The sequence below is a fragment of the Schistocerca cancellata genome, chromosome 2 (assembly GCF_023864275.1).
Source record: "Schistocerca cancellata isolate TAMUIC-IGC-003103 chromosome 2, iqSchCanc2.1, whole genome shotgun sequence".
Classification (NCBI taxonomy): Eukaryota; Metazoa; Arthropoda; class Insecta; order Orthoptera; family Acrididae; genus Schistocerca; species Schistocerca cancellata.
In genome coordinates, this window is record NC_064627.1 from 773,883,507 (window position 1) to 773,905,836 (window position 22,330).

Sequence of the window (22,330 nt, forward strand, 5' to 3'; positions counted from 1 at the left end):
GCGTCTATGACAATAGATGCCAGAGACACACAGACAAATAACAGGCCGACAACGCCCTCTCGACGGCAAGTACTCAGGGCGCCGCCGCTGACCAGGTGGCCTCACTGACTGACTCATTCTAGTTTGGCGTCTGTCATTCATTCGCACAGCAGACATAGTTGACATCACCAGCTACGACAGTACGTAGTGATCACAGCGACCAGCAGCGAGACTAAAGTTTGTAATGGCAAGATTTCTGATGTTCTCAAGAGGTCTATTACTATTCAGGTTGAGCCACAACACATGGACTCTATTCAACTTAAGTATCCAGTACAAGTAAACAAAGAACCGTTTCAATTCACGTGTGCATTTGTGTTCTAGAAAGAAGATACTGGCCACCCCTACCAACATCCTCTCCTTGCTTCCCTACGGTACAAGACTCTCCAGTGGCGACGAGGATACTACAATCACAGAGTGTGCTCAACCAATGGATCGTGTGTTTCTTCCCAACATTTCAAGTCTCTTCCACAATGAAAAAATGCGGTTTGATCTCTGTTACCAGTAAAAAAGAATTCAGTTTCAAAGAGTTTGTCTTAACACGGCTCATTACCTAGCGACCAATCGCCGAACGCTGTTAATCTCGCCTCACTTTTGAAGTATTTAGGATGAGATAACCCTATGTAGGTGAGTCATACGTACATCATGCATTTAATTGCATGTTAGTTCAGAAGATAAATGCATACGTATTTCCATTTTTCCCCTCCCATTCCTTCGTAACTGTTACTGAAATACATCGGACATTAGAGCGCTCCACTCGAACTACCAACACAGCTGGCGCTGCAGTATCTTACGACGTCCACATCGCTGGCAACGGGTTATACACAATATTGACGACTTCTTTGAAGGACAGTAAAACTTTAAAATATGTATCTTTAATTAGCAATGACTAATTATGGGACATGATGTTATTGGAGCCTCGTGCATCGATCCACATCCAGTTAACCACTTCGCATTACATGGGCCCGATTTTTCGCTAAACACGCAATTCGCGCTTCCACTCAATATCATGTCTCACACCTCAGTTCCTCTGCCGCGTACTCGCTCTTACGTCACATTACTCGCGTCGGGGTCTACAAGAAATACTGGCCTCGCAACGTACCTGTGACATCACACTAGTTGGCTCGTTCACTACATTTCACGAACGCTCGACTCCGTGCAGGGCCCAAGAGAAATCAATATATATTTAAAAAGTTATCCACTAGTGGTCTGCCGGCCGGTGTGGCCGAGCGGTTCTAGGCTCTTCAGTCTGGAACCGCGCGACCGCTACGGTCGCAGGTTCGAATCCAGTCTCCGGCATGGGTGTGTGTGATGTCCTTAGGTTAGTTAGGTTTAAGAAGTGCTAAGTTCTAGGGGACTGATGACCACAGATGTTAAGTCCCATAGTGCTCAGAGCCATTTGAACCATTTGAACCACTAGTGGTCTTAACTTTGTCGCGTGATACTAAGAGCTTGCGTGCATTTGAACACGCAGTTAACAATTATTAAACTCGTCTTCACTCTGTGACAAACAATACTACATTTCTCTAAAATTCCTTAAGGGTATTAACCCATTAAAATTATATCATAATACAGAAATAATTTACATGGATTATCAAAACATACTCTATTTTAAATTTACGAACGACATTTCAAGGTTTACACAGAAAAAAAATCAAATAATATTTACAAAATACAAAATTGGCGTACTTTTGGGTGACACATCGGTTTTATAGTTTCACAAGGACACAAATGTCTTCCGATATACGATATGGAACTGATACACTAAATGTATTCGCAACTGCGAAAAATGAAACCCATCAGCTGTAGAATGGAATGACGACAACGAAAATTCGTGGCTGACCGGGACTCGAACGCGACTTTCCCGCTTATCGCCAGCGTTCGCCTTACCATTTGGTATCTCACAGCCATACCCAAACCTTCATACATCGTCAACCATGTGACTACGACCTGGACTTGTACATTCATTATTTATATTCCCGTACAGGTCGGACGTTGTACTTGAACGTCGCTTGGCCGGTATCGGCAGAGAGATACGATATTGCAGTCCCTGTGCTATTCTGATTACGATGAATGTCCAAAGGGACTTCGCATTGTAATGAGAATAACACAGGCTCTGCAGTATCGTATATGTAGCTGAAGGCCCTCACTGATTAGTAGATACCACAGAACGATCAAATTTAGTATTGCCTGTTACGTTTCACTTGCTGTTCGAAGTAGTCTCTGACATTTGCTGTGGGGTTCAGGTTGAGTGATTAAGCGGGCCAGTCGACATGCCTGAGTCTTCTCCAAAACAGTGGCATATGTGAGCAGCACTGTGGACACGGCTGTCGTCATTTCGGAAGACGGTAGTGTCCACAGGAAACTCTTAATGAAGCTTTGGAAGAAAAGCAATATTTGATTGCCAAAAGTAATTAAATGAACATCCTGACTCATGTTAACACCGTAGATCATCGCAGATCTGCTTCTGGCCTCAACTAAACGCTGTGCACACTGTGGGTTAAACTCCTCCTTGGGCCGTCGATCCATTCCACGCGCTTCATCACATGAAAAGAGACAAAATCGTTACTCCTAGGGCCACATTATGCGCCTCTCTTCGTCAACTGTCCACTTTGGCTCATTGAAGACATGCGGCGTTGTGCGCTGCTGTGAGCTAGGGTCTTTTGCGAGGCACCCGACTCCAAACGTCTGTTGCATACAGTTCAATTCGTAAGGTTTGCTCGGAAACTGATTGAAGTGGACAGAGATTCATAGACAACAAAGTAATTCCTGTCGTGTTTGAAACAGATTGTCCCTGACAAAGTATAACACTCGTCTCGGGCTCTGTCAGTTCAATATTTTTACGAAAACTGTTTTCATGGCACGCCAATGCATAGCACACCATTCCTTGCAGATACGGTGGACAGTCCGAGTTGCTAAATGAGCAAACCGGGCAACTTCATTCATTGTGTGACCAAGGGCACGTCCAAATACGGTAGCTCTTTTCTGCCAGTGTGTCACACCTCCATGTCGGCCCATCTCAGTGCGGATTAGATACGACTTCACACCGCTTCATTGCCATGACGCAGGTCAGCAGTGGAGAATGACCTGACCTGCTAGTGTCATTTCTGCATCGGCTAAAAAAACTAAACTGCACCTAAAAAATGTGCGGGAGGCCCAAAGCTACCTACGGACCGTCGTGTCTTCTTCGGTTGATAAGCGTCACATGATACGGATTGGAGTGGCATATGGTCAGCAAACCACTTTCCTGTGATTAATTCGCTCAGGAATCAGATGATCACGTACCTTACGCAATCGTAATTGACGATATCGTAAAAACATTTAAACTGTCTTGTTGGTTTAAACGTAGCGACCCGGTGGTGTAAGTGCCGTACAATCTATGAGAAGCGAATCTTGTGCTTCAGTATCACATCGAACTGCTCAGTATGCATTATATATCCCTAGATACGGCTAAATCGCACGAAGGACTTGATTAATTTCAGCCACATAGCTCCTTTGGACGCGATGTGATGTATATTCACGCATGTGTAGAGTCCCCGTTCAACTGAGCACCGGCATTGTGGACAGTGTGGCAAAGCACTTCCCAACCGTAGGACTGAAAAAAATTGTTGCAGTTGTGTTCTAGATAAGCAGTGTTTTTGTTATTTTTCAGTAACAGAATATATTTCTGGAAGTCTGTGTAATCAGTCGATTACTTCCCTCGTTGGTGTCCATTTATAAATGACCGCCGGCCGGAGTGGCCGTTCGGTTCTAGGCGCTACAGTCTGGAGCCGAGCGACCGCTACGGTCGCAGGTTCGAATCCTGCCTCGGGCATGGATGTGTGTGATGTCCTTAGGTTAGTTAGGTTTAATTATTTCTACGTTCTAGGCGACTAATGACCTCAGAAGTTAAGTCGCATAGTGCTCAGAACCATTTGAACCATTTTTGAATATAAATGACCTGTCTCTAACAGAACCCATGGAGAACTTGTCCAAACGCTTATTCACTAGGCATCGTCGGCAGACACCATAAAAGAACCGTGCTTGCACTGAGCGATTCGGAACCCGGAAACCATAGAATATTATAGAAAACGTCAGTTATTGTATTGACTAAAGAAGCCCAAGAGTGGGAAGTGGAAAAAGAAGAAAACCAAGTGATTGTAATTATGATTAATAAAGGAAAAAATAGTTCTCTGATAAGTGGGGTGGGGGGGGGGGGAGGTTTAACTGAGACTGAGGAGAACAAAGGAAGACAACACGAATGTTGTGCTAGATTAAAATACTTTCTGATTGTATTTCTTAAATTCAAATTATTGTACCTGAATACCGATAGCCGTTAGCCACAAAGACGGCTGAACTATCAATACAAATAAGTCATCTACGACTTCCCTCATTTGATTGCATGATAATCAGCAGATCTGGGGAACATTATACAAATTCTCTGATCGGACAGTAATAGACGGATTTGAGGACATCACACCAAAGCCCTGGGAAGTTAGCAGTAAACTTTGCCTGATAACCACTGTTATCGATAGGGAGAAAACAATGCAGGGTCGTGCAACATGTCTGCAAAACTTCTCAATCGTAATCCTTAGTCTCCGAGTCCTCCTTGATAACAATGGCACACCAATTTATTCTCTTTCTAAAATCCATTAATTTGATTTTGATTCGAATTCGGTAGTCTCTAAAGTTGTTCTTAACTTTAGAATGCTGAAATAAAAGCATGTTCGCATAACATTCAGCAAGTGTATGTACCAACTTCAAGGACATATAAACTAAAAAACGTGGCCATTCAGGTTGATGGTAACGTACGTTTTCTTTTGTAGCAGGCTCTATGTTAAGGAACAAGACCTTTGAAGTCTGTTGTATCTTTTTCTATTGTATTTGATCAGTGTGCGGATTCATCTGACTTTTGTTACGTTTGTGGTCATACCACGTTCGCTGGTGGTGGCTGAGAGACACGAACTTTATCTTTTTAGTTTCTATGAACCGAAAACGAGAAAAATATTCTGAAGTTGGCTGTCAAATTTTCTAGCTTTATAGCCACAGTTCCTCCAACCACGCGAGCAGACGCCAGACGAATCTCAAGGAATTTGAAATTTAGTAGTTGATAAATGCTCATCGGATATTTTAAGAACGAATTTTATTCGTTTTGCATAAATATGCTGTACAAAATACATTTACACACAATAAATATGGAAATTTACAAGCAAGAAGAGATAGTGGTTGTGTCGAGGATGAGGACGAGGAAGGAAAGAGTAAGAGGACTTGCTAAGGGAACCATTCAACTGGCAATAGAAGTACAGAAAAAGTAATATTTACAATTTCGAGCAGTGTTGACAACTCTTTGTGAGATTAGTGTATTACTTCCTTTTAACCAAGAATTGCCTTTCCGTAAGCGAGGGGAGCAGCGACCTTAGCGATGGCGGGGGCGGCGTAGGCGACGGGGGCGGCCACCTTGGCGACGACGGGGGCGGGGTGGGCAGCGGCCTCCCTGTGCACGACGGCGTTGAAGCCGTTGACGGGGTCGGCGGTGTAGTCGACGGTGCGGATGGAGCCGTCGGGCTCCACCAGGCTGTAGCTGCCCTGGACGACGTCACCGTCGCGGCTCTCCTGCTGGTTCTTGGAGTCACCGGTGAGGGCATCCTGCACGCTGTAAGCGTAGTTGTACTGGGGGTGAGGGTCGTACTCAGCGGCGGCCACAGCGGCGGGGGCGGCGACGGCGACGGGGGCGGCTCTCACGGCGGGGGCGGCGTACGCCACGGGGGCGGCGTAGGCGCGGGCGGCGATGGGGGCACCGGGGGCGTAGACCGCAGGGGCACCCAGGTAGCCGGCGCGGGCCACAGCCACGAGGGCGGCGAGGACGATCAGCTGCAACATGGAATAATCTCTTACAGATACGACCACTATTAGATTTTCTGTTCAGATTTCGATAAATAAGATTTTGGATACACAGTTTTTTTAAGAACTTGTATCACAGTCAGTACAGGTTGGGGTACTCTGCCCCTAGCAGATTATGTTCTAACGAAAAGCGTTTTCTTGATATCCTTCTCTTTTGCCCATAATTATGGAGTACATCTGCTAGCGTGCACTGAGATAACAATAGTCATAACACTGACTGCATCAGTATGCTGGACACTTGGTGTGCGGCTGAGTTATTAAGATCATGGTCATTGTAGCTGTATGTTACTTCTTCATCGTAATATTAACTGTTTCGGCGAAAAAATCTCAGGCACTAAGAGAGTATTAACCGTAGCTCATTATCATCATCCTGTTTTGGAATGAGTCATCACCTAACTTGTGGCTCGTATAAGCAATGTTCAATGCACTGAGAAAGCATGACACACACCGTCAGGTGGCTTGCGGAGTGTGGATGTAGATGTAGATGTAGACATCGATTTAAAATCCAAGCTTTCACTAGTACTTCTCTCTGAATCCTTGTTTATAAGGAAAGGAAATCAAATAGTTATCCATTTGAAACAGGTGATTTTAATACTATCCGTGGCAAATGTTGACTGCTTGTAGATTCGTCTTTGATAGATACATTGTGTTTATACATGACTGATGATATGTAGATTTACAGAACCTGGTGCAGTTCCAATACTTACATATCACAAACTATACAAAAATTTACTGCGTCCATGTGAAAATAATAGAGCGAGGCCTGTATTTGAAGTCGTTTGACTCACGTAAGCAACGGACTTTGTTTTCGTATCGGTATATTTCAAACAATTTTCTTGCTAAATGTGAGCGATTGGAGTTGTGGTTAAGGCACTGGACTCGCATCGGAGAGAAGCGAGATTCATTGACTGTCTGCCACTTTCTTCATGGTGTATTCTGAGCTTACACTTTGTCTTTGTTACCAATTTGCTACTCCAGTGGCTATTACGGTACTGGTGCTTAGCTGCCCAGCTAAAAAAAATAATCCTGCATTATTTCACAGTGGCCAGTTTTTTCCTAGTTCCTTGTCGCACACTATGACTTTCAGTTGGCGGGATGATGCATATCGACAATAGCTGACAGATAGACATCCATATAAATAGAATAACTTTAAAGTTTTCCACTTCGGTAGAACTAGGACTCTCCATTAGTAATGAACACATAAAATCTTCAGCCGACCGTAGTGGCCGTGCGGTTCTAGGCGCTACAGTCTGGAACCGAGCGACCGCTACGGTCGCAGGTTCGAATCCTGCCTCGGGTATGGATGTGTGTGATGTCCTTAGGTTAGTTAGGTTTAATTAGTTCTAGGGACTGATGACCACAGAAGTTAAATCGCATAGTGTTCAGAGCCATCTGAACCATTTTGAACCATAAAATCTTGGATTAGTTGATACTATATGCCGGACCGATGGTCGAACCTAAACACTATTCATACATCGTCATTTTTCTTGTCTCTGAGCTATCCGATCATGTCTCATCTGTCCATGCTGACACACAGAAAACTACGACTGTACGTAATATAAAATGAAATGTATTAATTACACGTATCAGCTAGGAGGTTGTGATTTCATCCATAACGCTTTTCGTGAAGTGACATTCCCAACTTCACCAATGTATAGTGAATCAGAAACACATTGTGTCCACATAAAGGTCAGGGTGCACCAAAAGGCGCCGTAAATAGTACAGAAAATTGTCTGACTGATGTAGATAACTATTCTATATCAGTACAACGAAAAGCTAGCCAAAGTTGCAAATTTCACTTTTTTTGTTTGCTCGATGACTAGTTTTGGAGTAAATAAAGAAGGGAACTTTGCAACTTTGGCTGGTTTTTCGTTGTACTGATTAACTGAAGTTGCTGATCTGCAATTAATCCAGGATGCTGGAAGTTCGTATTCTATATTGTTTTCTGTCGATGCGTTGCAAACCCCATTCCGTTGGAATCGGAGCCGTTTTGAGCGTTGCTTAAGACATTTCATTCACATTCGGTTAGCATGAGGTTCAACTCATCACCCAGTAATGCCAGCTAATGGTTCACGTTGTTGCGATAGATCTATGAAGATGAATGAATCGTTTCAACAGGGCATGACTGATGTTTTATCCCAACCTTGTCCACGTCGAGATCGAGCTTCTCTGATATCCGCCGCACGGGATTAGCCAAGTGGTCTAAGGCGCTGCAGTCATGGACTGTGCGGCTGGTCCCAGCGGAGGTTCGAGTCCTCCCTCGGGCATGGATGTGCGTGTTTGTCCTTAGGATAATTTAGGTTAAGTAGTGTGTCAGCTTAGGAACTGATGACCTTAGCAGTTAAGTCCCATAAGATTTCACACACATCTAAACATCATCATCCGATATCCATGTCGTCGATTGGTCGTTGAACCTTAACCTTTCTTCGGCCCTTCTCCATCTAGATTTTGCCCTGTTGTGAAGTGCCCAGTCAGTGAAGGATAAGTGAACTAATAAAATTTTCTGTTTCCTATTTGTTTTGTAGGGAACTGAGAGAAAGTGAGCATCCATCTGCAACACAATTGAAATATTATTCAAATGAAACTATATAGTTCCAGACACCATTCCAAGTCTCAAACACCTGATCAAAACACATATGCCTGGGCTTCAGGAAGGATCCCCAGTTTCGTTCGATGCTCAGGTGCTATTCCTGAACAGTAGGACAGCCTCTGTAAGCTGTTCGAGTTTAGGGGGAATACCAAGTGGAGTAAGGCCTGAATGGGAAGCTGTGTCGGGAAGATAGACGTGCTAGGTTAGTCCGTGCAGTTGTGCAACACCACTATGCCATGGAGGCATATTGGTTAGCGCATCTGCCTAATGAGCAGGAAACCTGGGTTCGAATTCCGATCTAGGCACAAATTTTCATTCGTCGCTTCAGTCTGTATATATACATCGTGAAATATTATTTCCATTTCTTGGTACAGTGATGGTTTAGAGTTCCTGCTAAGCGGCTTTGTCCCTCTATAAGAACTCCTACCTTTGTTTTAAATATGTGAAACTGTGATGCAATTATTGTTTCATGACGAATATGCATTTTGGTCTAAACGATTATGATGATCGTGAACTTCACTACCCCTAAGTCTCACTACCAACTTCTGTAAACTTAGTATTCGTCTCTGCGACTGCCGAAGCCATCCGAGGCCAGGATGTGAGACGAAGCGTATCACTACTCGGCGAACAGCGCAGGTAACTTCGCAGTGGTGGCCGGTACGCACCTTGCAGGCCATGTCGATGAGCTTCTTGCCGTGAGGAGTGGAGAACTGGCGATTGTCCTGCCGGGCACGCGTTATATACCCGCGGACGGGCGTGGTGGGCGCTGCGTTTTCGCAACGACGAGGCGCGCGGCGCGGAGGCCAACATACCAGAGCTCGTTTGGATCAGAGCTGTCTGGATCGCCAACCATTGTAGTGGCAGCGAGAAAACTGCGTGGGCAGGAACCCCCTTGACTAGCTGTAGTTTATGTAGAGAAACTGTTAATTTTCTTTTTTCAGTCGATAATTACATAATTAAGAATCTACTACCCAGCGTTTTTAAAACAGATCGTACATTTAGCAATATTTATCTTACAATAACGTAAATTGCTCCATTTTACAACCGTGTATGATTTTATCAAAATTTTTTTGTAGAAGTTAAAGTAATAACAATAAATTACTAAGAAAATCCAGCAAATTAGAAATTGGAAATTAGTAAGAGCAAGCGGACGGTGTTAAATTTAAATTTTCCAGGAGAGTAAAGGTAAAAAATATAGATTAGTACTGGGAGAAGTTGCATAGTCTGCACCAGTGCCAGCCGGAATTGGACACGTTGTAATCGAACAATTTACAATTTGTTGTAAGGTCTTATAGGACCAAACTGCTGAGGTCATCGGTCCCTAAGCTTACACACTACTTAATCTAACTTAAACTAACTTATGCTAAAGAGACAACACACACATACACCCATGCCCGAGGGAGGACTCGAACCTCCGACGAGGGAGCCGGTGACTTAGTGAACGATGTTTTTCGCTTCCCCCGTGCGCGGTATAAGTATAGTACTCGATATGGTGCCTCCTGAAACAACAAACGCTTTGGTTGCCTTGGTTACAAAAGCGCCCACCATATGAGCATCAACAATTTTCCCACAACAATTTTCACTTCACTTCGACATAATGCACTCACAAACTGTGGTCAGATACAACAGCGCAACCTGCAGGCTTGGTTAGTATTTACATTTATGTTCATGTATGCATTTCTCACAGTGGTGCCATATTTTTGTCGTGCCCCTGTATGTCAGTGCAATTTAGTGTTCGTTGTCAGCTATAACAGAGATGTGGCTTGTAGTGTAAACATCCAAAAGTGTTCGGAAACAAGTGCTTAAAACAGATATCCCACAAATAAATTAACTCAATACTTTTTTGTAATAAGAACAGCCATATTTCGAACATCGATGTATGAGTGATCACAACGCACGCGTGTGTCTGCATGTTTGTATTCTCGTTTCTTCATAGGTTTACATGTTGGAGCCTGTGTCACTGTTTGCGTTAGTGCAATCATTTTGGGTTCCCATTTGCGTTGTTCTGTACCTTTCATGTAATGCGGTCGGTAATTTGTTGGGAAATTCGTTGCGGTGAATCCTTTTGACTTTTATACTTTCGTAGAGGACGTCGTTCGTTATGTGACTTTGCCTGAGATGCGCCTCAAGTAAAGGACGTTGTTCAGGGAATCCCATCTCCACACTTGTGTACTTAGCCTCCTCTCTGATTTTCATTCGTTGTAAACGGACCAGAATCAGTTAGAAAATGTACCATGCCTCCGTTGGTACTGACATGTTCAGTTCTTAACTGCTTCTTGACACTACAGAAAAAGTTGAAGACTCTACAGCCATCATCGCTTACCTTTCATTCCATCTGCCAGACGTTTCCTCACCATTGTTTTTGGTGGTTACCTGTAACTGGCGTTTACACAATTTCTGTTACGTTTTCAGGTCCTCCCATTTTTATCCATTAGGGTGCAACTCAGTATTTAATATCTATGCGTATCGCGTATACTCCAAGAACTACGCTGAGTCCCTCCCCATTGTTTGTCGGCAGTTACCTGTAACTTGTGTCACAGAATTTCTGTTACTTTTTCAGGTCCATCCATTTTTATCTAGTAGAGAACAGATAGGTATTTAATAGTTATGCCTATCGAGTATATTCCAAGACCTACGCTGACTCCTTCTACTGACTTAATTGTGATTGCCCTGATAATCTGAGTTGCCAGTTTAAACTTAGAAAAACTATCAACGTACTAGTGCATTAGAGATGAGGAACAGTAGATACCTTCACTCTAGTATCTCACATATCCTCACATCTAGGCAAGATTCAACTATTGTGTGGATCCCGTATCGGTTTTACCTTTTATATTAATTGGTAAGAAATTATCATAATCGTTCAGCCTGAGAAAAAGCCACTTTCTGTGTATTAACAGTGTTCTACGTATTAGATTCCCCTCAGTATAAAGTATTTTCTAATAAAATGCAAACAAATGTAACGTGTGCGTGATTAAGGCATTGGTCCTAAGCTTACATTCGCTAAGTAAGGCATCTTAAGTCCGTCCGTTCTTGCTAAACATCCAATTTGTTCAAACAGTTCGAAAGGAATATGATTGGCGTGAAATGAGCAAACACCAGCTGGACTTTATGCGTAGAATTAATTTGTTGAATATCACGTCATGTCTGTTACTGCAGACATTATCAGCCTCTAACAGTAACTTTTCGGACGACTGGTCACAATTCATGTCCCACTCGCATTGCTTTCATCAAACACATGAAACAAATTGAGTAATTAAAGTAATGATGAGGGTGACATTTTAACGCAATAGAGTTTGAACTGCAACTGGGGCTTCAACAATTATTATCGTGCTCAGTCCAAAACTCAGAATTTATATCGGGCTTTATGTTTTTGCGTCACGTGCATTCTATAACACATTTTTACTCTCACGACCCCACTGCAACGAGGCGATATGACTTTTGTAAACAATGATGACTATTTCAGTTCTTTTACTAAGTGGAAGCTCCAAGAATGGATGCTGCACGTTGCCAGTCTTCATCTCGATACGAGTAAACATGATGCGTTACTGAAACAAAGTGAGTGACAGATATTTGTGGTATGCGAGCCATTGTTAAGAAGTCTGTCATTCGCTGAGTGAAATGCCATGAATCGTTTAAATGTGTGACTATATATTCGCTTTCTATCAACGAGATTTATTCAAGAAAACTGCAAAGGTCATTTTTCGTAGCTTGTGAAGCACTAAGATATTTTAAACATAATTTATAGTTACTTTGAACAGTCATCAAAGAATTCCAAAACATTAAAAGATGTGAAGGAAATACTTAATGAGACAAGGAAAAAATTCCGTAAACCTTTTGTCATTCGCTGGCTCTCATTCGGAGAGTCGATAAATTCACAATACGTAAACTGGAATTCTTTGGTTTATCTGAGCTGGAAAAACAGAAAAGATCAGTAGCTGCTGGCTTACTAAAAAGTATAAAATGTCAAAAAGTTATGTCAGTATCGTTTTTTATGAAACAAATAAATTGTGTCTGACTTTTCGAAATCCAATTTATATCCGTCTGCATGCAGATTTGCGTGAGCTCACGCATACAAGGACTAGAGGACCTTAAATTGAAACCTGACGCAAATTACAGTTCTTTTCTTGATAAAGAACCTCCAGAATTTCAAGAAGGTGAGTTCGAGTTTCGTGGAAACAGAATACAAGATTCGTTGCAACATAGAAGTGTTATTAAGTACACGATCTGCAAATTGTTAGATAACTTGCTTATAAATTAGAATGAGAGATTTGGCGATTTTGATGAGAAAGGAGTCTTCAGTATATTGTATCCTAATAACTACAGACATGATGACGTGTGTGGCAATAAGCATATCACAAAAATATATACACTGATTAATACTGCCACTGTAAATGATCTGCTAGTGGAATGTGCATTGTTTAAGAAAGTATTGAACAGTAGATGCAATGAAATGAATATCAAAGAGCTGGTAGAGTATCTTTATGTTAATGAGATGAGTGAATAATTCCCTCTTATGGATTTAGACACAAGTGACTGCGAGCGAGGGTTTTATAGCACGAAAAATATAAAACAGAAATCATAAATCTTCTTTCTGTGGAAAGAGTTAGTAAGATTCTGATGATTAATCCTGAAGGGCCATCTCGTAAAGACTTTGATTTTGAAAAGGCATTCAGTGTGTGGACTGTGCATAAAAACCCACGTATTCTAATTGACATGATGTAATGTAATGCAGAATATGCAAATCAATAGTGATAGTTCGCCGTAGTGTAGATATGATACTGAGTATGTCGATCTATGTGCGTAAAAGTCAATTCAGTTGCACATATTTCAAATTTAAAACTGTTATTTATAGTACAATGTAAAATATTTTCTACTAGTAAAATCCTGCACAAAATTTCCATATGTTGCACAAATAAAAGTTTTAATTTGTACAATTTTGCGACATTATTTTATTTTCTAGCTTAAACCGGCTCAAAGGCTAGCACAGGGAACGAAGAGGTAAACGCAATGGTGGCTGCGTGGCGAGGAATGTGTTACCTGCAGCTCGCGCTATGTTCCGATCACGTGCTGTAAAGGAAATCTCGCACGGAAGTAACAAAGCTTGCCGAAAGCGCATTAAAGTGACGCTCTTATTAGAATTTGGTACTTATTTGTAGCAATGAAAGTGGTATGAAATTAAATTAAGGCCACAGCTCAAGGTCAAACAGTAAGCTGAGTATTCCGTATTAGCAACTGTCCTATTGCATAGAATGGCAGAAGTGACAAGCACTGTGGCAAGCCTCACGAAAACTTAGGAATTGTGGCATTGTCCCAAGGAAAATTGCACAAGCTATAAAAACTTATTGTTGCGTCCATTTATTTTCCCTAATTTTAAGTTTATGAAATAAACAGAAGCAGCGCTAGCAACATTGAGCTTCGTGTTTGTACTATCGCCCAGGACAGACAATTTGGCGGAAATTTCAATCTTCAAAAAAAAAAAAAAAATGAATCATAATTGAATAAAGAATAAAAATACATGCAGAGATATAATTTTTATCTATGGGCCCCCAAATCCCGGTCCTGCGAACATTTGACGGATCTGTCCTCGCCCCCTCCCCCTCCTTATGGATGGCCCAGCACACATGTCGAAGCGAATACCATTACAACAGTTGCGATTAGCAGTCCCAATGTATTGGTTTTAGCAGTCCCAGTATATAGGCTTAACATAAATTCGGGATTAGACAGGAGAGCTCTGGTTTCTTATTGCTGTCCGGTGTTGCAAAAATGTGCAGGTTCTGAGAATTTTTATGACCGGCGAGGTTTGTTTTTTAATTTTAAACCTAAATGCTTGACATCGCGTTTTTAGACATTCTCTTAGGGCTGACTTCGGATCAAGCTCTGACGACGGTGGAAAAGCGTGGCTACCGGTTCCGCCACAGCTTTTCACTCAGTCATTTGGCAACACAACAGGGGAAACAGGTACATGCTGTTTTCGTGTGTGGAGCACCTCGTCTATATGTTTCTGAACATTTCATCTCTCTGAGCAAAACAAAGTGTGTGAAAAATGTTTCATATCATTTCTGCCAAAGATTTGCTACTCAGTCTAAAAGAAATTACTAATATACAGGAACAAAGATTCTTTCCAACCGTTGACAATTTCTATAATTGTACTATACAATACTTAGGATTATCGAGAAATAGTGTTGATAAAGTTAATATGTTTCAGTTGATAAATTTACGAACTGAAATTGCCTTATCTGATTTAGATGCGAGAGCACAAGTTGTTAATGAAATTAAAAAATATTCCACAAATATTGATGACTTACTTGATGAACATCCATTATTGAAGCAGGTAATTGAAAATCAAAGAGTAGATTGCGGTTCAACCTCTGCAAACATATCAGATACTGTAGAAGAGAAGTGGAAAGGAATTTCCACTGTGTTTCCAAAGACTAATGTTTCATGTTGGAATATTTTTAAAATGGTTAAGTTTACAATTTCTTTACCTGGAACATCCGCTCCAGTTGAGAGAATTTTTTCAATTACGGGGAACATTTGGTCTGCAGAAAGGGCTAAACTTTCCGTACCCACTGTTAAACATATACTAAATGTTAAAATTAATTATAAATTTCTTGTTGTGGATTTTATAGTGTACTTAAAGAAACAGCTTCTGAAAATAGTCATGTCTAGTAAAAAATACAACTGAGGAAATAAATGAGCTGTTAAGACTTTTAAGTAATTGCAAAAACATTATCTTCGTTGGGCCCAAAATAATACTGTAAGGCTACCAACATGTATACAACAGTTACAACTGTCCTCTAATTTCTGCTTTTTAACTAACACATTAACGGACTTACAAATTTGCTTACGAATTCTCCAAAGGAATGAAGAACACTGAGGCAGTGCTTCAGTCAAACAAACAGGAGGTGCTTTAGCGAATTTATGTTAAACATTCAAGTGCTGGCTTGGTAATTAGGCTACGTACGTTTCGTACGTGGTGCAACGTAAAAGTCTAGGACGCCAAAAATCGGCTGAGGACCAAACCTTTCTTCTACTTGTGAAATGTATTACTATCTTGTTGCAAAGAGCTTTTCATTTCGTAAGACTGTGTATCAGTGCCGCTTGGTTACAATAATGTCGTAGTTCTATTGAACATTGAACATGAAAGTCGGACGTTCAAATCTCTTTTTTGTTTGGAAAGGATTATTGATTCTGCTGTTGCGAGCATAGACAAACTCTGAGTTTGAGACATTATTATCGTGAGTGATGGCGAGCAAACAGTTGTTAAGAGAAGTCGGGCGCGTCTGGCGTGGAGAGAAGCCGTGCGTCAGGAGAGATCGCAACCTGCCCTGACCGTGCTAGTGGCGCGAGGAAATTTTGTATTAATCGGGGATTTTTGGTAATTTGTCTTTTTGATGCGTGTAGTTGTTGCTTCCTTGCGCACTGAAAGGATTTTGTCAGATTTGTGTATGCAAACACTGAAAGTAGCATTCTTATCTTTGTTGTGACCAGATACGCGATTATTGATTAAAGACGTTGTGGAATAATTAACGTTTTTGCTAATCAAACTGTCGAAGGAAAAGAAAGGGCTGAGTAAAATTTGTTAGTGTGTGAATCGTCAGTTTTCAGAATATAGTAAATTAAAAGTTTTTATTGGTTTCTTTCGTTTTTTTTTTTTTTTTTTTTTACACCGCTTAAGGCTTGTTGATTAAACGCCTCCTGATCAATTAATTTCTATAAAACAAGAAAAAGGGGAGTAGTTGCATCACACTGCCCACGCAGTATTTCTTTGAATTATTTTAGCTTGTTGCTAGATGCAGAATATTCATGCAGTTGCTGCGGCAAGACGACGTAAATCACCTGTTGCGTGCAGGAGCATTACAATATAATTGTTAGGTAGTGTTAGAGAATGTTTTAAAAATCGCATTCATATACAGGAGAATTGACTTTTGATAATTTGTAGGAAGAGTAATCAATATCTATTTTTCTTCTTGTTCTCCATGAGAATACTGACATGTCCGATAGTAGAAAATGTTTGAATACTGACATGCCGGAATAGGTGTTTTCATAATACAAGTTGTACGCCTACGTATCAGATTTTATGATAATGGTAATAAAGTTTCACTAGATAGCCTAACAATTTTAGAGAAAAATTGTGGATAACAATAATATTGTCAGAAATTGAGCTTTACACATTCTGTTGCCATAATAACAATTTTTAGTAATAAAACATTCACCAGGCTAATAATAATAATAATTTTTGAAAAACTTTCAAACAAAGGTGTTTATTTCTGAGAATTTCGAATTTAATAAATAAAATAATTTCGTGGGAATAATTTTTCAGTCCGATTTTCTTTTTTATGCTACTACGCCTGATACAATAACACACGCTCCCACTGTCGTATTTAAAACGTTACTGTCTATGGAAACACGCGCTTTGTTCTTCATATGACTATGCATTTAAATTCCAGCCAGTTGCTACGCCTTAGTCGTAAGACTAATCCAGAAGAACCATCCGGTGCTGGCGACGAGTAAGCTGCATCTGTCCCTGGTTTCTCTTTCTAAATTCTCAAAGAATTGTAAATTTGTGGTAAGATCTTATGGGACCAAATTGCTTAGGTCATCAGTCCCTAAGCTTACACATTATTTAAACTAACTTAAACTAACTTACGCTATGGACAACACACACACCCATGCCCGAGGGAGGACTCGAACCTCCGACGAGGGGAGCAGCGTGGGCCGTTACAAGACGCCTCAAACCCCGCGGCTACACCGCGCGGCTCTAAATGCTCACTGTGTGTGGAGTGTCCGCAATGGCGACTACCCAGTCCTCGTGGTTAACAGTGACGTATAACAAGGACTTGTCGAAATAGTAAGGCGTGAAATATTTATTTAACTAGTACGTATTTACTTGAGCACTTGAGTGTGCTACATTTTACGACGCTGCTGAAAAAATAGACTCAATTTCACACAAGAAGTTGTCTAAATGACTTACAACAAGAGACTGTAAATTTTATGCACTCAAATCACTACTTATCGTCTACCCCAAAAAGTTTCAAGTAACTACCTGTGTTCTAGCAATAAATTAACAAGTTAAGGAGCAAAAGAAATTCACTTCTTTCACCCGCTTTTCTAGTCATAATTATGTGCTAGTGTTACATTTGTTCTTAGCGTTGCGTTCGGCGAGTGGACTCCAGTGGACTCCCTACCTGCTCCTTAGCTGTTCTCTGCTAAGTTATTAGCAAGGAAGTTGGGAAAAGGGTGGAGTCAATGATTTCAGAGTTTGCATTGAACGATATCGCTGTAAATTAAAATGCGATGTATTTAGTGTAAAGTCAACTATATTCAGGATAAATCGCAAGATGCTGTACAATATCTGTGAACGATCGCTACACGGCGACGAGCCGTTATAAACGACCTTCAGAAATTTCTTTGATTTTACTTGGCCAGTTTTAAAGATCGTAGTAAGATTGCTGTGCAACGGCAGGCATCATTAACCACGAGACTAGCATTCGTCAGATTAATATTGTCGCAGGTGATACGACCCTGAGATAGACCTAGCTTTAGCTAGGATCTCAGAGAGGACGGCCGGGTGGGCGAAGACAGTTAATGTCCCATTAGCTACTGCAACGATGCAGCTTACGTTCCACTGGCTCCACGTCTACTTCCACGCTCGTTGGCAATATTCTGCCCAGCATAAAAGCGTTCTGCTTTTGACGCCTTTTTACACAGTTCTTTCCCTTGCATGGCTCAAGTTGTAATAAGAATTTCATACGCTACATATTTACATAAATTATTAGAGTCTAATTTATGTGTATTTGAGATTGGTTTAAATGTTTAATATAGAAATGTAGTATTTTTCATTTTGAATTAATCTCCTAGAGTTTCAACGAATGCATGTTCTTCTTGGCTATAGTGATGTTCGCCCCTCTATTTCCGAATGTGGTCCGTAAAAAGAATTCAATGAATCCATCTTTGTATCCCTTAGGGATGTTCGCAAAATTTGCGCCTTGTGTGTTGCTGCTTTGTGGAGCGTCCGTACTAGTTTCGTCTATCAGTAAGAGCCAGAAGTGAGAAACGTGCTGAAAAGAAGCCTTCTGATGGAGTCCAAGTTGTGGTGTAGCTCTTCGTAAGCCTCAATGTTTCAAAACATACCACACTGAGGCAAATTATGTGCAACAACAGCGTATACAAATGTTCTTTCGGAATTAAAACGTGGTTCAATAAAACTGCCTGTATATCTGCTAATTTTACTATCTCAAATGACGCATCACACGAATTTATTGTATTTGTAGCAACAATGATATGATTTCGGAAAATCTCTTAAAAGCAGACGTCCAGATGCTCCAACCGTGGTAACTGAGGTCCATCTCCAGAGCGTTAAACAGCTTCCTTCTCACGGCTCCTCACATATACGATCGCCGGTCGCAAATTCGTACCTTACTTGAAGCGGTGCAGGAATCATATGCAGTCAGCAGAAGCAGCTACATCATTCTGACGATGGAAGCAAGGGTTCTAAGTGAATACATTGAAGAGAAAGGTGAAGCAAGTCAGAGATCATTTACCCATATGGTACATGTAGCTGTTACTACTGGCCCGCACTGACAGGGGTCCCACAATAAAAATGCCCAATTTTCTGGGGTAAAATCAACTGTAAGTAGTTATGAAGTGAAAATAACAGCATCGGTACTGTTTAGGACGTTCAGTGCTGGATGTATAGACAACTGACCTAAAATGATATTGAATTTCTGCGTTGACGCTTACTTACACTACTGGCCATTAAAGTTGCTAAACCACGAAGATGACGTGCTACAGACGCGAAATTTAGGAAGAAGATACTGTGATATGCAAATGATTAGCTTTTCAGCGCATTCACACAAGGTTGGCGACGGTGGCGACACCTATAAAGTGCTGACATGAGGAAAGTTTCCAACCGATATCTCATACACAAACAGCAGTTGACCGGCGTTACCAAGTGAAACGTTATTGTGATGCCTCGTGTAAGGAGGAGAAATGCACACCATCACGTTTCCGACTTTGATAAAGGTCGGATTGTAGCCCGCTCGCGTTGTTTGAGATCCAATGACTGTTAGCAGAATATAGATTCGGTGGGTTCAGGAAGATAATACGGAACGCCGTACTGGATCCCAACGGCCTCGTATCGCTAGCAGTCGAGATGACAGGCATCTTATCCGCATGGCTGTAACGCATCGTGGAGCCACCTCTCGATCCCTTGTAAGTAGGCTGTTTAGGTTTTTATATTGGTAACGCCATGTAGCGCTCTGTATGAAAAATCACTGGCTGTGCTGCGTGCAGTCTGTGGTTGGTTTGCATTGTTGTTGGCCATTGTAGTGTTGGGCAGCTGGATGTGAACAGCGCATAGCGTTGCGCAGTTGGAGGTGAGCCGCCAGCAGTGGTGGATGTGGGGAGAGAAATGGCGGAGTTTTGAAATTTGTAAGACTTGATGTCATGAACTGCTATATATATTATGACTTTTGATGACTATTAAGGTAAATACATTGTTTGTTCTCTATTAAAATCTTTCATTTGCTAACTATGTCTATCAGTAGTTAGTGCCTTCCGAAGTTTGAATCTTTTATTTAGCTGGCAGTAGTGGCGCTCGCTGTATTGCACTAGTTCGAGTAACCAAGATTTTTGTGAGGTAAGTGATTTGTGAAACGTATAGGTTAATGTTAGTCAAGGCCATTCTTTTGTAGGGATTTTTGAAAGTCGGATTGCGTTGCGCTAAAAATATTATGTGTCAGTTGAAGTACAGCCATGTACAATTTTTCTAAGGGGACGTTTCACCCTGAGTGAACAGATGGGGACGTTTGCAAGACAACAACCATCTGCACGAACAGTTTGACGACGTTTCAGGCAGCATGGACTATCAGCTCGGAGACCATGACTGCGGTTACCCTTCACGCTGCATCACAGACAGGAGCACCTGCGATGGTGTACTCAACGACGAACCTGCATCATGCGCGAATGGCAAAACGTCATTTTTTTCAGATGAATCCAGGTTCTGTTTACAGCATCATGATGGTCGCATCTGTGTTTCGGGACATCGCGGTGAACGCACGTTGGAAGCGTGTATTCGTCATCGCCATACTGGAGTGTCACCCAGAGTGATGGTATGGGGTGCCATTGGTTAAACGTCTCGGTCACCTCTTGTTCGCAGTGACGGCACTATGAATAGTGGACGTTACATTTCAGATCTGTTACGACCCGTGGCTCTACCCTTCATTCGATCCCTGCGAAACCCTACATTTCAGCAGGATAATGCACGACCGCATGTTGCAGGTACTGTACGGGCCTTTCTGGATACAGAAAATGTTCGACTGCTGCTCTGGCCAGCACATTCTCCAGATATCTCACCAATTGAAAACGTCTGGTCAATGGAGGCCGAGCAACTGGCTCGTCACAATACGCGTCACTACTCTTGATGAACTGTGGTATAGTGTTGAAGCTGCATGGGCAGCTGTACCTGTACACACCATCCAAGCTCTGTTTGACTCAACACCCAGGCGTATCAAGGCCGTTATTACGGCCAGAGGTGGTTGTTCCGGGTACTGATTTCCCAGGATCTATGCACCCAAACTGCGTGAAAATGTAATCATATGTCAGTTCTAGTATAATATATTTGTCAAATGAATACCCGTTTATCATCTGCATTTCTTCTTGGTGTGGCAGTTTTAATGGTCAGTAGCGTACATTCGTCGTAGTTCTCTCTCGCTGAACTCCATTGCCGGACAGAAAGTGAAGCACCTAGACAATAAGGTTGGATATCAATGTAATACTATCGGCAGAAGTGTAAATGATTAGATTTTCAATTCTTTGTGGCAAGTAGAACGACCACCAAGGTGCATTAGTGTGCTTCGACTTCAGTGATGTTACCATACCTCGTAGAGTACATAATGGGAGCGAGCAGCGTCAGATCACTGGAGTGGTCACAGCGAGGCACACCGAAATGCCACGTTCTCGTGTGAGACAGCATCGTAAGCACCTGACAGAGTTTGAAAGGGGTTACAATGTGGGTCCCTATTTGTCCGACTGGTTGAATCGTGCAATATCCAGACTTGTGGCGCATTCGAATGTTACAGCTGCTCGATGTTGGACTGCATGAGAACGCGAGAGCAGGCATACTTGTCTAGGTTTCGGTTGACCAGGTGTGATCGTTAAAAGGGTGGATCGCCGCATTTCACACCAAGCACATCGTAAGCCATCCACATTTGCTCCTGCTGTCCGAGAACTAGTAATCGGCTCCGTGAAATATTTTGATCGTCCTGCACAATTTACCGGAGATCAGCAGTACCAGGTCCAAGAAATTACTGTGCCATGCGTTGGCTGCTGTTAACACGACAACACAATGGCTGCGTTTGGAGTAGAACTGTTGATATTTTTAAAATATCGTGAAATCGATATACCGATATTTAAAGAAAAGATCATTATAACCATTATTATTATTATTGTAATTAAAATATTAGTATTAAATTATTATCATTACATTATCGATAAGTCGATATTACAAATATCGATGTGCTTTCCCATAAAAAGATCCGCTGCTGTGAATATGATGGCGACTGTAAATATAATGCCGGCTTTAGAGGTTCGCCGTTGACATTGTAATTCTGTCAGAGACAGCAAAGGACCTGGAAGAGCAGCTGAACGGAATGGACAGTGGCTTGAAGGGAGGATATAAGATGAACATCATCAAAAGCAAAACGAGGATAATGGAATGTAGTAGAATTAAATCGGGTGATGCTGCGGGAATTAGATTAGGAAATATGACACTTACTGTAGTAAAGGAATTTTGCTATTTCGGGAGCAAAACAACTGATGATG

The 22,330-nt window shown here is 41.7% G+C and overlaps 1 protein-coding gene across 4 annotated transcripts in view; it reads right to left on the reverse strand.

Moving 5' to 3' along the window:
• The window catches only part of LOC126162616 (cuticle protein 21-like), a 190,936-nt gene that overhangs the window by 158,566 nt on the left and 10,040 nt on the right, over positions 1-22,330 (reverse strand). The window contains exons 1-2 of one of the 4 annotated variants that reach the window (XM_049919236.1): positions 9,172-9,200; positions 5,431-5,886 (exon numbers count right to left, since the gene is read on the reverse strand). The exons of 1 other annotated variant lie outside the window; for it this stretch is intronic. In XM_049919236.1, coding sequence (XP_049775193.1) covers positions 5,431-5,886; positions 9,172-9,183 — 468 coding nt within the window. In that variant the 5' untranslated portion in view covers positions 9,184-9,200. Of the gene's footprint in view, positions 1-5,430; positions 5,887-9,171; positions 9,201-22,330 lie in introns of those variants that run through there. 2 more of the 4 variants (XM_049919237.1, XM_049919231.1) reach the window with 2 other exon arrangements.